This window comes from Rattus norvegicus, chromosome 14 (assembly GCF_036323735.1).
Source record: "Rattus norvegicus strain BN/NHsdMcwi chromosome 14, GRCr8, whole genome shotgun sequence".
NCBI lineage: Eukaryota > Metazoa > Chordata > Mammalia > Rodentia > Muridae > Rattus > Rattus norvegicus.
Genome location: NC_086032.1, coordinates 62,111,528 through 62,125,937, shown reverse-complemented (window position 1 = coordinate 62,125,937; position 14,410 = coordinate 62,111,528). Strand labels below are relative to the sequence as shown.

The 14,410-nt window shown below is 46.0% G+C and overlaps 1 protein-coding gene across 2 annotated transcripts in view; it reads left to right on the top strand.

Annotated features, from left to right (window-relative positions):
* Positions 1 to 2,625, top strand: part of Slc34a2 (solute carrier family 34 member 2) — a 29,708-nt gene extending 27,083 nt beyond the window's left edge. The window contains exon 13 of one of the 2 annotated variants that reach the window (XM_063273681.1): positions 169 to 2,625. In XM_063273681.1, the coding sequence (XP_063129751.1) occupies positions 169 to 798 (630 nt within the window). In that variant the 3' untranslated portion in view covers positions 799 to 2,625. The remainder of the gene's footprint in view (positions 1 to 168) is intronic. The other variant, NM_053380.2, reaches the window with a different exon arrangement.
* Positions 2,626 to 14,410: the final 11,785 nt, after the last annotated feature.

The window sequence follows — 14,410 nt, the reverse complement described above, 5'->3', positions numbered from 1 at the left end:
AGGATCTGAAGGCTGAGCTATTCAGTGGGGTTGCTTCCTTCTTTCCTGATCTCTAGACAGTAAAGTGATGTGTGTTCCCAGAATATAACGCCCTGAGCCAACTTGGTTATACTATACACAAGGAAGACTATGGGTGACCTTTATTTCTTCCTACCCTCTCTGTTTCAGATTGCCCTGTGCCATTTTTTCTTCAACATCTCTGGAATATTGCTGTGGTACCCAATCCCATTCACCCGTCTGCCCATCCGTCTGGCTAAAGGCCTGGGCAACATCTCTGCCAAGTATCGCTGGTTCGCAGTCTTCTATCTCATCTTCTTCTTCCTCCTGACCCCGCTGACAGTGTTTGGCCTGTCCCTGGCTGGCTGGCCAGTGCTGGTGGGCGTGGGTGTGCCCATCATTCTGCTGATCCTCCTGGTCCTGTGCCTCCGGATGCTGCAGGCCCGCTGCCCTCGCATCCTGCCCCTGAAGCTCCGGGACTGGAATTTCCTACCCTTGTGGATGCACTCTCTGAAACCCTGGGACAACATCATCTCCCTGGCCACCTCCTGCTTCCAGAGGCGCTGTTGCTGCTGTTGCCGTGTGTGCTGCCGTGTCTGCTGCATGGTGTGTGGCTGCAAGTGCTGCCGCTGCAGCAAGTGCTGCAAGAACCTGGAGGAGGAGGAAAAGGAGCAGGACGTCCCAGTCAAGGCTTCTGGGGGCTTTGACAATACAGCTATGAGCAAAGAATGCCAAGATGAGGGCAAGGGCCAAGTGGAAGTTCTGGGCATGAAGGCCCTGTCCAACACTACAGTGTTCTAGGAGCACCTAGGAGTCAGGGGTGCCTCCCTCCCATAAGACAGAACAGAGATGTAGACTGTGAACATGGCCCACAGATGACCACATCCACCCATGGCCTATAATGCCTTCAAAGTCCATCCTCACCCAAAGACATTAAGAGGGAGGCATTAGGGAAGGTTCTGGAAAGATCCAATGTAAAGAGTATTTGTAAATATATGTACAAAGCAGTTGTTTCTTGGTATAAAACCTCAGCCACATCTCTCATTTTATAAGTCCACTCCTACCCAATAACTTCTCCTACTCACCCCTGCCCCAGAGCAGCCAAGTTCAAACACACTGAATGTTTGTAGCCCATAGGTGTGAGCCTTTCTAGCTCACACTGCAGGGCATGTTCTATTAAGGCATCGTCTGGTATAGTCAGGCCAAGCAGCTGACCACAGTGTCCTCTGAAGTCCGTGGTGCTCAGCTTCCTAGGATGGAGTGAATGGGGTTCACGACGTGTTTGGCACATTGTTGGTTTTTCTATGCCTAGGGCTGGACTAGAATAGGAGACATTGTTGCTACATATTTCTGATGGAACTTGTAAGACCTGTGTCCCAGGCCTTCTCTCCATTGCTACTGCCTGGGTCATCTGCTGGTGAAGGGTCTGCCTATCTTTCTCTTTTGTGCAAGGAGACTTTCCGGGCCAGCTTTTCATGCTCTGTTTCATCCACCCCCTCACCCTCCTGCTCATGTATTCATTTCAAACCCATCGTCTTACACAGATGAGCTTCCTACCCCTTCCATGCCTACAAAGTTCCAAGGGATTGCTTAGGAGGGAGGAGATGGGAAATGGCTAAAATGCCCTTAGAATCAAGATGAAGCCAGTAAGTAGGGTTGGGAGTGTGCATGTGGGAGCCTGTATGGCACAGGATGCCATAGTCATACGCTGTGCTCATGTGCAGTCCCCATGGTGGCTCTGCAAGCATTCCCATCCCATCCCCCTCCCCACAAGAACGGGCCTCAGCTTGACTTGGGTCAGGCTGTGTGGTTCCACGGCCATCCTCTTCCATCATACTGCATGGGAAGAGGCTGAGGGCCAGCCCGAGCCCCTCTGTAGATAAACGTTCCCCAAGAGCCATTTATGCGGCATAATTTATAGCCATGCATCTGTACAGAATACTTCATAACTTATAGTAAATAGTGACTTGTTTTATAGTGTCTCATTTGGAAATGAGGCAGGGTTCTTTTATGTACTGTGAACAGAAAGAACACCTTTGTATATTTTGTAATACTGCCTTTAAACACAACTCTCGAGGTCATGCTACACCTCCCCCTGTAAATATGTAAGGTACACCCCAGGAAGTGGCTTTGCCCTCTGTTGATTACTTTTTTTAAAAAAAATGGGATCTTTGTTTCTGTGTTAATTGTATTTTTTTAAAACGGGTTGAGGGAAGGGAGAAATACGCACCCCCGCCCCCAAGTACTGCTTCCAATTGCAGGGTGCTGTAAACAAGAGAGGTGTATTTCCTTACTCAAACCTCACCATACACCACCATGGGAAGCTGTAGTTTTTGGGGTTCCCAGTGACACTGGGACACAGAGAGGACTTAGTCCCACCTTCACTCAGCCTTCTCTTTCCCTGGTCTTGTGGACTAGCTACTGAGAGCTATGCTAAGTAAAGCATAGCATTTTGTGGTTAATGAATCTTACCGGGTTTGGAAGCTGATTTTTGAAGCTGTATGCAGGTTATCTTTTCAGTCTTGTTTTAAAAATCAATTCCACCTGTAAGAGAGAAGGGGAGGGGGGCAGTGAGTGGGATGTAAAGTGAAAAAGAAAAATAAAAAATATTAATTCCAATATGGTAAATTATGTTAATTACTTATTTGACTTGGACACCAACAAAATGTACTCTACAAACCGCTCACTCCAGTAGGCAGGCCCTGGAATTCCTTCTGCTCCTCTGTAATTAACCTAGACCAAAAGAGAAAGCATGCTTTACCTCCTGGCATCTCAAAGATTCTGTGCTCATAGGCACCACCTTAGCCAGAACTGGGGGAGGAGAATTCTGCTACCCTAGTGCACCAGTGACCTAAAACAAATGAGTCAGTCTGGGAGCTGTCACTCTGCCCCCACAGTAGACAGGAGGCCCATTCTGAGGGAATTCAACCGAAGGAGCCCAGGGAAAAACAGGTGGGCGGGGAGATTCAGGAATTAGAACTTGAGACAGTGTCTACACTTGTTATCTTGTGCTTCGTAACAAGCAACCCCCAAACTCAGTGCTGTGACACCATTTTATTGGCTCACTCTAGCCATTGACCTGGGATTACAGTCCACACGTCTCAGTCACATATAGATTGGATGTGGAGACTGTTCTTGCCCATTTCCTTGGAGCATTTACTTTGGATTGGGCATTATAGATAAGACGATTCAAAGTATTCTGGAAGAAACAACCCCATTTTACAGAAAAGACTAGAGCCGCTTGGATTTTGCTGTGGTGGGCAAAGGTGATCCTAGAACAAGTCTTCGCTGAGGGTCAGGACAGCAGCTCCTTTCAATAATCACATCCGGACAAGTGCACTGTCCCGGTTCAAAAAACTGACACTATCAGGCAAATGGCAGCTAGGTGCAGAGCCCAGGCCTCCAACTGACCCAAGCTCAGTGTCACTATGCAGTGACATTTGACCCTAGCAGTTGCTTAGCTGACCTGGAGCTGCTGGCAGTGTAAAACTCTCTGTGCATGCATTTTAGCTGATGATAGCCCAGTGGGATGAAAAATAGGAGTAAGAAGACTGTAAGGTGCCCTGAACTGAAGTGTAAAACACACCCTGCATTTTACACTTATAAAAGTCTTACATTTTATACTGAGTGCTTGCTGAAATTACAATATCCTGGATAGTTTGGGTTAAACACAACATATTAATTCATCGACTTATTCAGAGGATGGATGTTGGGTCCCCTCAAGCTAGGTATGGGTGCTTGGAACCGAACTCAGATCCTCTGGGAGAGGAACAAGTGTTTTTAACTGTTTCTTCAGTCATTTCTTTAGTCTCATACTTGTTTGATTTTTTTCGAGATTTGATTTCTCGATGTAGCCCTGGCTGTCTTGGAACTTGCTCTGTAGACCAGACTATCCTCAAACTCACAGGGATCCACCTGCCTCTGCCTCCTGGGATTTAATCCCTGAGTGCTGGGATTAAAGGTGCGCACGTGTGTGTGTGTGTGTGTGTGTGTGTGTGTGTGTGTGTGTGTGTGTGTGTGTGTGCGCGTGCACGTGTACACATACGAGTGCAGGTGTGCGCGTCCTTCCACTACTACCCAGCCTCTTTGCTTTTAAGACAGGGTCCCTCAGACTTACCTGGAACTCTCTGTAGATCAGATGTGTCTGAAACTTTTTATAGCAATTCCCTTGCCACTGACTGTAAATGCTGGGATTACAGTAGTATGCTACCACACGGCTACCAGGATATTTTAGTGCACACACGACTCGATGGTACATTCTGATACCACAAGCTTAAACTACTAATATGAAATGTGGCTTTTCCAGTATTCCTAGAACATTCTAAGATTAATTTTATACCATTCAACAAAGAAACTTTCCTCTGTATTAAATGCAGCTAGAGTTAATAAAAACTACTCAACCTTATGGAAACATAGGTATTTTCTCCCCAAAATATTTCTCATAGTGATGAGATCAAGACAACATTTAATCCCAGGAAACCCTGACAGAGAACTGATAGAGATCATACCTAACCTTGTCTGTCCCAACAAAAACCTGACAGCCTTGTAGCAAGACATAACTGAGCAAGACATTTTCTCGGGACTTTTAGTTTACAGGAGGTTTTGAATGTCTAATCGGAGATGTGGCTCTTAGGATTCTGGAATCAATTTGGAGTCATCATTGTCTTTATTGTCATTTTATTTACCTCCCCACAAAGTTTCATACTTCAAAGACGTTAAATACATGCTAGTGTTACATATCAAGTAATTGCCATGTGAATTAGACACTCAGGAAGCTCAAGGGTACTATCAGCCCAGCCCAGAACAATGTTATTTCAGATAATGGTTATTTCAGATAATGGTGGCTATGTGACCTTTGCTCAAATGCATCCGTTGACATACCTCAAACAGTAGTGATGATAAGATCTATATGGCTTTGCTCCTGGGAGCGTGCCAGATGTGCTGACTGGGAGAAGTGCTATATTTAATTAGATTATCAGTGTATTGAGAGGATGATCAAAACGTGGGAGCTGTTAACATCAGTGAAACAGAGACCAGGTCTGAAGAATCCCTGAGCAGAGAACACTAGTTAGATTTCATTCGTTACCTAAGCCTTGGTTGAATTGCACAAACTTAAGCAAAACTTAATCTCAGTGTGTTGGTTTGTTTTGTGTTGAGGTCCAAGTCTGCCGCTACACACACTCTAAGTACGTCCTCTGTGACCTTAGCCCCAAGCTATTTCTTATAAATGCCTATACTGGTTTTCAATATAGGTATAAATTTCTATATTGAGTTGGCTCAGCTGGTGAAGGCTCGGCATGAAGGTCTGTGCTGATACCGGGAGACCCACGGGTGGGAAAGGTAGAAGGAGAAAATTCACTCCACAGAAGTTGTCTTCTGATATCAGTGTAAGCACCACAACACATCTAGCCCTCCTCCCTACATATCGTAAACACTCATGTGAGCGCCAGTGTGCGTGCACACACACATACACACAAATAACAAATGAACGAATAAACAAGTAGAGAGACAAATGCCTACACGAAGAAAAACAGAACTCTTTTCTACCAGTCAGAGGTAGCCAGCGAACCATGGGTTTCTAGTGCCTAGACTGAACTGCATAGCTGCAACACTCAACGACCACGTGCTTCTTTGGCTTTATCTCAGTCCTCCTGCAGAGCCCCCTTTCTGGATGCACTTCCAGTTCACAGCTGCCAGATTCCTGAAGTCTTGCCTGCTCCCCAGTACACCCTCAATGTGCCTCTTCTTATCCTCTTAGCAACCCGGGGCTGAATCTGCTTCTCCCTTCCGTACTCTGAAGTTCAAATTCCTCCACTGAGTCCAGCGGAAACTTGATGATAACCACCTGGCTGTAAAAGTCACCAGAGGGCAAGCATGCTGTGTGATCAGGTTTTCCGACTGGCTAAAGTCCTCAGTTCAGCTAGCATGCATTCGGGCTTCTGGGGCTCTAGGCCTTTCAGACGAGAACAAATCTTTAGCCAGATGTTGTAACACACCTATAATCTTAGCACCAGAAAAGAAAGTCAGGTGGCCTTTTTTATTTCCATATTTTCTTTTTGAGGCTGGGTCTTATGTATCCAAGGCTATCCTCAAACATGATGTATAGCTGAGGATCACCCTGAGTCTCCGATCTTCCCGCTCCATTTCCTGGGTTCTGGGATGGCTAGCATACACTGCCATACCCAGTGGACTTCAGGGATCAAATCCAGGGCATGAAGCATGCTAGGCAAGCACTCTACAAATGGAACCCCACCTCTACCCCATGTTTCCACATTTCCACTACCGTAGGGTACAGCATTCATAGTGTGAAGGAGAGAAATGAGCAAGACTGTGGCTGTGTGTGTGCACATGTGGACACCCAAGTGTTGCTCTGGTCCCGAGATGTTCCCTTTGGGATCCACCCTGTCTCTAAAACAATGGGATGCAGGTTCAGTCCCCTCAGCTGAGGATGTCTAAGTGCTAGTCATGACTTCTGGCATGCATTCGGGCTTCTGGGATCCTTTCTCCCTCACACTCTAGGCCTGCTGTTCCTAGTCATTGAATTGCAGCTTGGTCCCACTCTGTCCTCTCTGTCCTTTCTGTCAGCCCACAGAGCACCACACCCCAGCTATTTAAAGCCAGAGGATGTTCTAAAAACTTGAAAATGCAACAGAGCAGGTAACGTTTTCATAATGAAAGCTTAAATCTCATGGTCAGATCATCTGAATCCCTTATGGTCTAACTTTCTCCATGGCTTCCCAGTGTGGTGCTAAAGCCTATGGACTCCAACCTCCAGCCAGGCACAGGGCCCTCAAAGTCCCTGTACCACAGATGCCCATTAGGGATCTCAGCTAACATACAGGCTGATTGAGATATGCACGCCCTTTACTACACAGACTGGTTGGACTTCCTTCGGAATTGCATGTGTGGGCTGGGGAGATGACCCAGCAGATAGAAGTGCTTGCTCCATGGGTCTGACACCTGAGGTCACTTCTCAGAACCCTCAGTAAGAAGGAACCAACTCCCAAAGCCCTCCGACTTTCACAAGCACACCATGGCACCCACGTGCGCACACTCACATGAAATCACTACACTCCTACACACACTCGAAGACATTATTAAATTAATTTAAAAGTCGCAGATGCCCTGCTGGACAGGAGCAGTGGGATAGTTTTTCTCTTTCTACAAACATTGCTCCCCACTGCCCTCCTGTCCCCCAAAACAACTTCAGCCAGACACCGTTCTGATGGGGGACTCTCAATTTTGCAGAACCCGCTAAAATACAGGACCCAGGAGAGCTGGAAACAAGATCTGTAGCAATTGTTCCTTGTCATTCTGACTAGGTGATCCTTAGTTTGGCCTTTAAGAATCCTGGCAAAGGTCAAACTCTAGGACAACTCACCCGAAGCCTGCCACGCCCTTCCCTCCTTTCCCCCTCCTTTCCTATCTTCTATCTTTTTTTGATTTTCTTCTCTTCCTCCTCTCCTTCAGTTTCCCTTCCACTCCCCCATACCCCCACTGCTTTTCCTGCACTATTCCTTTTTGCTATAATGACATAAAAATTTATAGTCATAATGGGGTCGTGAAATTACAAGCCATTGTGTATACCCCATTTGTATTTTTCCTTCTGCCATTTTTCACTTACCTACCATAATGAACTTATGTTATTTTTCATTAGTAAGAAAATATAATAAGAGACAGAAAACCTCAAATGACAATTGGGAACCTGGGCTTTGCCCAGAGTCTATTCTTGTTCAGGGGTGATGCCTCATTTCCCTCCATGGATACTGTTTTTCATATAACTCAAAAAATATTTCATTACATCTCATTTTAGTGTGTGTGCACATGTGCATGTATATACATGTGAGCATGTGTGTGTGTGTGTGTGTGTGTGTGTGTGTGTGTGTTACCACAGCATAAATGAGCAGGTCAGAGAACAACTTTCTCATGGGTCCTGGGAATCTAACTCAGATCATCAGGTCTAGTGTCTCGGAGCTTTACCGACTGAGCCATCCCAGTGGTCTCAAATAAAATGTTTAAAATGGTAGTATATGCCACAGGCAGGAAGTTCTGGCTTTCGGCTACTGAGGTAAGATGCAGAAATAGGAATCGGGGTCAAGGTTCAAGGCTATCTGCAGAGAGAACTACACCATTCCCAGTCCTTTCCTCTCTCCTCTGCTCTTGTCTCTGTCCACCCCCACATTCCATGTCTCTGGGAATCTGTGGCATCTCAGAGAGACTTCTCTTTATCTGCGTCCCTCTCAGCTTGAAGGCCAGAGAATCCAATCAAAGGCTGGTGGTAGGGCTTTGTGAGCTGATGAAGACAAGCTCTCATTAGCTCCCTACACTGGTGAGTCTCCGTGGACGCAGGTGAGTACGGCAGGTAAGCTGCACCCACCCAGCTGGTGAGCACGCAGTCCTACCTCCAAGGACCATCCCTTGTCCCAGGAGAGAGGCACAGAAATAGTGTCCAGTGTGTCAACCCTTGCTGGGGAGCTGGCCTCAACCTGAGAGTGAATTCTATCTATGCCTTTCATCTTATGAATGTGTTTTGAGTACCTCTGAGGGTCCGTTATACTAAAGAAGTTGTCCCCACCATGGCAAACCAGAAGATGAGATGACGGTGGGTCCTGGTAATAACTCTGCAATTTAAGAAAAAATTGTGGTGTGTGTGTGTGTGTGTGTGTGTGTGTGTGTGTGTGTGTGTGTCTGTGTCTGTGTGTCTGTGTGAGTGTGTTGCCACAGTACACATGTGGAAGTCAGGGAACAACTTCCACTTGGGTCCTAGCATGCACAGGGTTCCAGGTTCAATTCCCAGTTCCATAAGAATAAATAAATAAGCTGGGTGGTGATGATGTAAGCCTTTGATCCTAGCACACAGGAAGCAGAGGCAGGTAGATCTTTGAGTTCAAGGTCAACCTGAGTACCAGGACAGCTAAGACTAGAGAGAGGGGGAAAGAGGAAGAGGAGAGAGGGGACCCCAAAAGAATAACAAAAACAGTTAGCTCGGTCTCCTAACCCCTGTATTAGCATTACCCTGAGCAACAATATTTGTGAAGTCAAGGGATTGGAGTGCACTCTTATTTTTTCTAATAAATGGTAAAGCAAATGGTAAAGTCAAATTACTATGTTTTTTTGGAGACAGGGTCTTCCCGTGTAGCCTTGGATGACCTGACAATTGCTATGTAGACCAGGCTGGCCTCAAACTCATGACCTGCTTCAGCCTCCTGAGTGCTAGGATTAGAGGCATTAGAGGATTAGATTACTAGAAGTTTAAAAGTTCAAGCAGATACTACATAAAAAAGCTCATCCTTCCCCAAGGGCATCAGTGTAGGCATCAATGAAGGGTGCGTTGAAAACTCCTCACGTAGGCTGGGTGCCAGTATGGCTGATAGACCTTCTGTCCATTGTGAGAGGAAGCACAGGGAGATGAGAGGACCTCAGATGCAGGGGCAGACACAGGGGAGGCAGGAGACAGCAAGAACAGCAGTGGGGCCTCAGTGGTCATGAGGCAAGTCAAAGGAGATGAGGGTGGTGCTTTCCTAGAATAAGGAGCAAAGGTCACAGGCAAGGGTAGTAGGACCTTAGGACACTAGAACGTTGTCTGCTGGGCAGGCGGCACCAAGAGGGAAGCAAGGGAGAGAAGTCAGATGAAGATAAAGAAAAGCAAGCCTGTTCTTGTGGAAGAGTTTGAACCCTGTCCCCATGTCCATGCTGGGGGTGGAGGGTGGGGGCGGGAGCTTTAGGCCTGGGAGTCACGGGATCTGTGGTGCAGCTGGAGAGGACCTCACGGGGTGACTCTGGCTGACTGTACTAAAGTCCACATCCTGTTTCCTCCTTCTGTGCTTCCCTTGGGTCTTAAACACAGGTCCGCAAGTAGATCAGGCCATTCATTTCTGGAGAAATAAGTGCTTTGTTCTGCTTGCATTGTGTCAAAGAAGCTGCACCTGCTTGGTGGTGCAGACCTGACCTAGGAGCTGCTTCCTCTGGTTCATGCTCCACAAAGCAAGGCCAGGAGACCGCCATTACCACCATCAATGCCGAGCATACCTTGTCCCCTCTTGGGACCATTACTCTTCTTGTTTCAGGGCTTGTGTTGCAGTGATCTGTGGAGCAGCCTCTCTCTGAGTATATGTGCATTCCCAGGGACCACAGAAGCCTAAGCAAGTGCCTTCATCTCATCGGGTCTCAGTCTGTCCATCTGTCAAGTGGGAATGGCCTATCGATATATACACCTGTAAGCTATTGTGGAGGTGACATGAGACAGTGAGGGTAAAGCACTTACCTTATGTAGCATGTAGATGTCCAATAAAGACTAGGTATGAATATTATAACTCATGCTGTCACGGGAGAAGTTATAGTCAGAACCTGGTCCCCAGCACCTCCACAAGTCAGGCTTACCTACCTTTGTCTTCAGTATGTCAATGAAACAGATAAGTAATAATAAAAATGGAAAGAGGTTGGTTCAGTGTCACTACACTGGAGAGAGGTTTGGGACCCCCTGAGTGCCTCTTTGGGGTCATAACTTAAGGTTGAGGTTTAGACGGAGGGTCAGAAGTATCCTAAGTAGTACTGGTGAAGGTGTGCTCTTACGTCCATCGTCATTGGTTCAGCTCCAGTTTCTAATGCAAGGCTGTCTGACTGATAATCGGAACTTGATGACCTCTCTTTCCAGGAGACAAGCTCCCCCACTGGCTATCACCAGGCTCCTAACTTGCTTCCTCTCCCAGCATGAAATTCAATTTCAGTTTCTTGAGGTGTCTTATCCTTCCTTCACTCCCTCCATCTGTCCATCTCCCCCTCCCTTCCTCCTTTCTTCCCTTCTTCCCTTCTTCCCTATTTCCTTCCCTTCTTTATTTTCTCCCCCATCCCCCCTTCTTTTCTCTTTCTTTCTTGGAAACAGGGTCTCTCCACATAACCCTGGCTGTCCTGGAACTCACAGAAATCCACTTGCCTCCCAAGTGCTGGGATTAAAGGTGTACACTGCCACATCTGGATACATTTTAACCTTTACTTTTGTTTTATGTATATAAGTTTTTTGCCTGCTTGTAGGTTTCTGCACTGTGTATATGCAGTGCCTGAGGAGGTCAGAAGAAAGCATCAGACTCCCCCGGGACTGGAATTACAAGGCAGTTTTCTGTGTGCTAGGAATTGAATTCAGGTCCTCTGGAAGGTAACCAATGCTCCTAACCATTGAGCCATCTCTCCAACACCACAGGGTCCTTGTTTTAATTATCTGATATTCAAAGGGAGGTCACAATATCTGTTTTAATATCTACACTACTGCTGAACCTCTTCACCCATTATTACAGCTGCCTAACACATCCCAGATTAGGAGCTTAAATTAACAATGATCACTTCTTCTCCCCCAGAGTTCTGGGAGTGCAAAATTGTGTCTTCGCAAAACTCTGCATCCAGATGGTGGCTGGGGTTAGAGTCCATTTATGATCTTGTCTTGTCACATGAACTGCAGTTATCACGTGGCCTGGACTGATTCACCAGAAGGCACCTAGGGATCAACAAAAAATGTTCCAAGAAACCCATGAGGTTGTGTCATCTTTTATGACCTAGCTTCAGAAATCACATTACTAGCTGGGCCGGGTGACACTACACACACCTGTAATCCCAGCACCCTGAATGTGGAGGTAGGAGAATAATTAATTCAAGGCTATCCTGAACAATATTGGATCTCTCTTTCTCCCCCTCCCTTTTTCTCTCTCTCTCCACATATACACATGAAATCACTACACTCCCTCTCTCTTACACGCGCGCGCACACACACACACACACACACACACACACACACACACACACACACACGCACACGAGATCACTACCACCACCAGCACCAGAAAAACTCCAATGCTGCTTCTGCAGGGAGTCTCTGACGACAGCACTCTTCAGTTATGGGAAATAGAATCTGTCTTTTGACAGACACTTGCAGGCACATTTTGAAACCCCCAAAATGCACCCTATGGTCTCAAATCATTTACATTCCTCCCTTCTGTCTTTTCCAGACATGTTTACTACAGCACCAGACCTGGTCAATTGTCCAAGATTCAGTCACCTACATTAACTTCAAGTATGCACGAAGATCCTGGCCGGTGATTTCTCAGGTCTACGTGTCCTGGGTGTCATTTCTCTTAGTCCAAAGCCCTATAAGATCAGGACATAAGTCACAAAGCCCTGTGCATGGCCTAGTGTTCACTAGCAAGAGGTGTCTACTATAGACCCTCACATTTGGGGATGGGGGTAAGACACTCCTTTACTGATCCAGTTTATGGAGCAGGGTCTGGTCCTTGTGCTGGGAATGCTACATAGTTAGATGTGCCTTCATACATTAAAGCTCTGATTTTCCACAACTACAAAGCTATACACATATACATATACTTACACACACTGGAGCACCTGAAACCACAGAGACTGATAGTCTCTCGGTTCTGGGGACTGAAGGTCTGACATGAAGATTTCAAAAGAACCATGTTCCTTGTGTTGGTTTGAGTAAAAATGGCTCCCGTAGCTCCATAGGGAGTGACATTATCAGGAGGTATGGCCTTGTTGGAGTAGGTGTGGACTTGTTGGAGGAAGTGTGTCACTAGGCACAGACAGGCTTTGGGATTCGAGTGGGCCTAATGGTTCATCGTTTCTTCCTCCCGCCTGTGGATCCAAGTGTGGAGCTCTCAGCTCCTTCTCCAGCACTGCATCCGCCCGTCTGCTGCCGTGTTTCTCGCCATGATGATAATGGACTAAGCCTCAGAACTGTAAGCCAGCCCCAATGAAATGCTTTCTTTTCTAAGAGTTGCGGTGACATGGTGACTCTTCGCAGCAATGGAAACCCTAACTAAGACAATCTTCCTAGAACCTGTGGGATAACCCTTACTCTGGCATTTCTTTGTTGGAAAACGCATTGCACTTCTTTTCTAAATACTTAGCGCATTCTGCCTGTGTGTCGTCATGGTGTCTCTGTCTGTGTCCACTGTTCACAGTTCCAAATTTCCCCTTGTTATAATGATACAGGCTGCCCAAAGGAACACATTCCACTCACTTTCCTGGGTGACATTTCTATTAAATCAAGATACATCGTGGAGCTGGAGGTTAGGAACTTGTGGTAGTTAGAGCTGATATTTCTCATAAGTCTTGGAAATGTCTCTCTGGAGCTCTGGCTGTCCTGGAGCTCTGGCTGGTCTTGAACTCACAGAGATGCACTTCTTCTGCCTCCAAGCATTTTAAGCATTTTTATACTTGGTCCTAAGCTGGTGGCCATTTGGGAAGAATTAAAAGGTATGACTTTGTTGGGGGAAGAATGTCACTTAGGGTGGGTAGACTTTGAGGTTCCAGAAGACTCATGTTGGTTTCAGTTAGCTCTCTCTGCATCCTGTATGTGGTTTGAGCTGTAAGCCTTCACCTCTCAGGAGCTGCTCCAGCTGCCGGACACCTGCTGCCTCTCTACCATCACGGACTTTAATCTTCTAGAACCATAAGCTCCAAATAAATTATTTTTTTCTGTAAGTTTTCTTGGCCATGGTGTTTATCACAGAAAAAGAAAAATAACTAATACAGACCTCAACATATCTTTTTTTGGAATCAGTTTGACTCATAACATCTGGGCTCAGTGAGATTGTTCTCACCCAGATCTCTGAAGCAACTGTTGTCAAATGCTGGCTTGGTTGATGTCATCTCTACTTTGCTTGTATCTGGTGCTGTTATCAGTTAGAATATCTCCTGAGTTCTCGTCAGATGGCTGGGAATCTCAGAGCATCACTGTCAAAGAGAAGAAAATCTCTCCAGGACAGACTTACCAATGAATTTATAGATCTATTTTAAAATCATTCTTTGCTTCCTAATCATTCTTACTGTTGTTAGCAAAGCCATTTTGTAAAACTCTGATCATGGTATTCTCTTAATTACAATTCTTTTGTGTGTGTGTTATGTACATGCATGTATGCATGTGTGCTCATAAGTATCTATGCATATTTATGTATGCATGCATGCAAAAAGCCTGAAATTAACAAGTCTCTTCCTCGATTGCTTTGCATATTATTTATTGAGGTGGAGTCTATCTGAAAGCTGAGGTGCTCAAATCAGCCAGCCTAGATAGCCAACTTTCTCTTGGAATTCCTTTTCTCAGTGGAGATCAGAGACACCTGCCACATCTGCCTGACTTTTTACATGGGCTCTGAGCACCTGAACTTTGGTCCTTATATTTGCACAGCAAGAACTTTATCCACTCAGCCATCTTCTCCCACCACAATTCTTTAACAGCATCTCACTGCTGGTGAGAGAGAAGCCAGACTTTGTTGTTGCTCTTGTTTCACTGTATTGATCAGGCTGGTTTTGAACTCACAGAAGTCTACCTGCCTCTGCCTCCAAAGTGCTAGGATTAAAGAAGTATGCCACCACATTTATCTAGAAGCCAAACTCTTGAATGTGACCT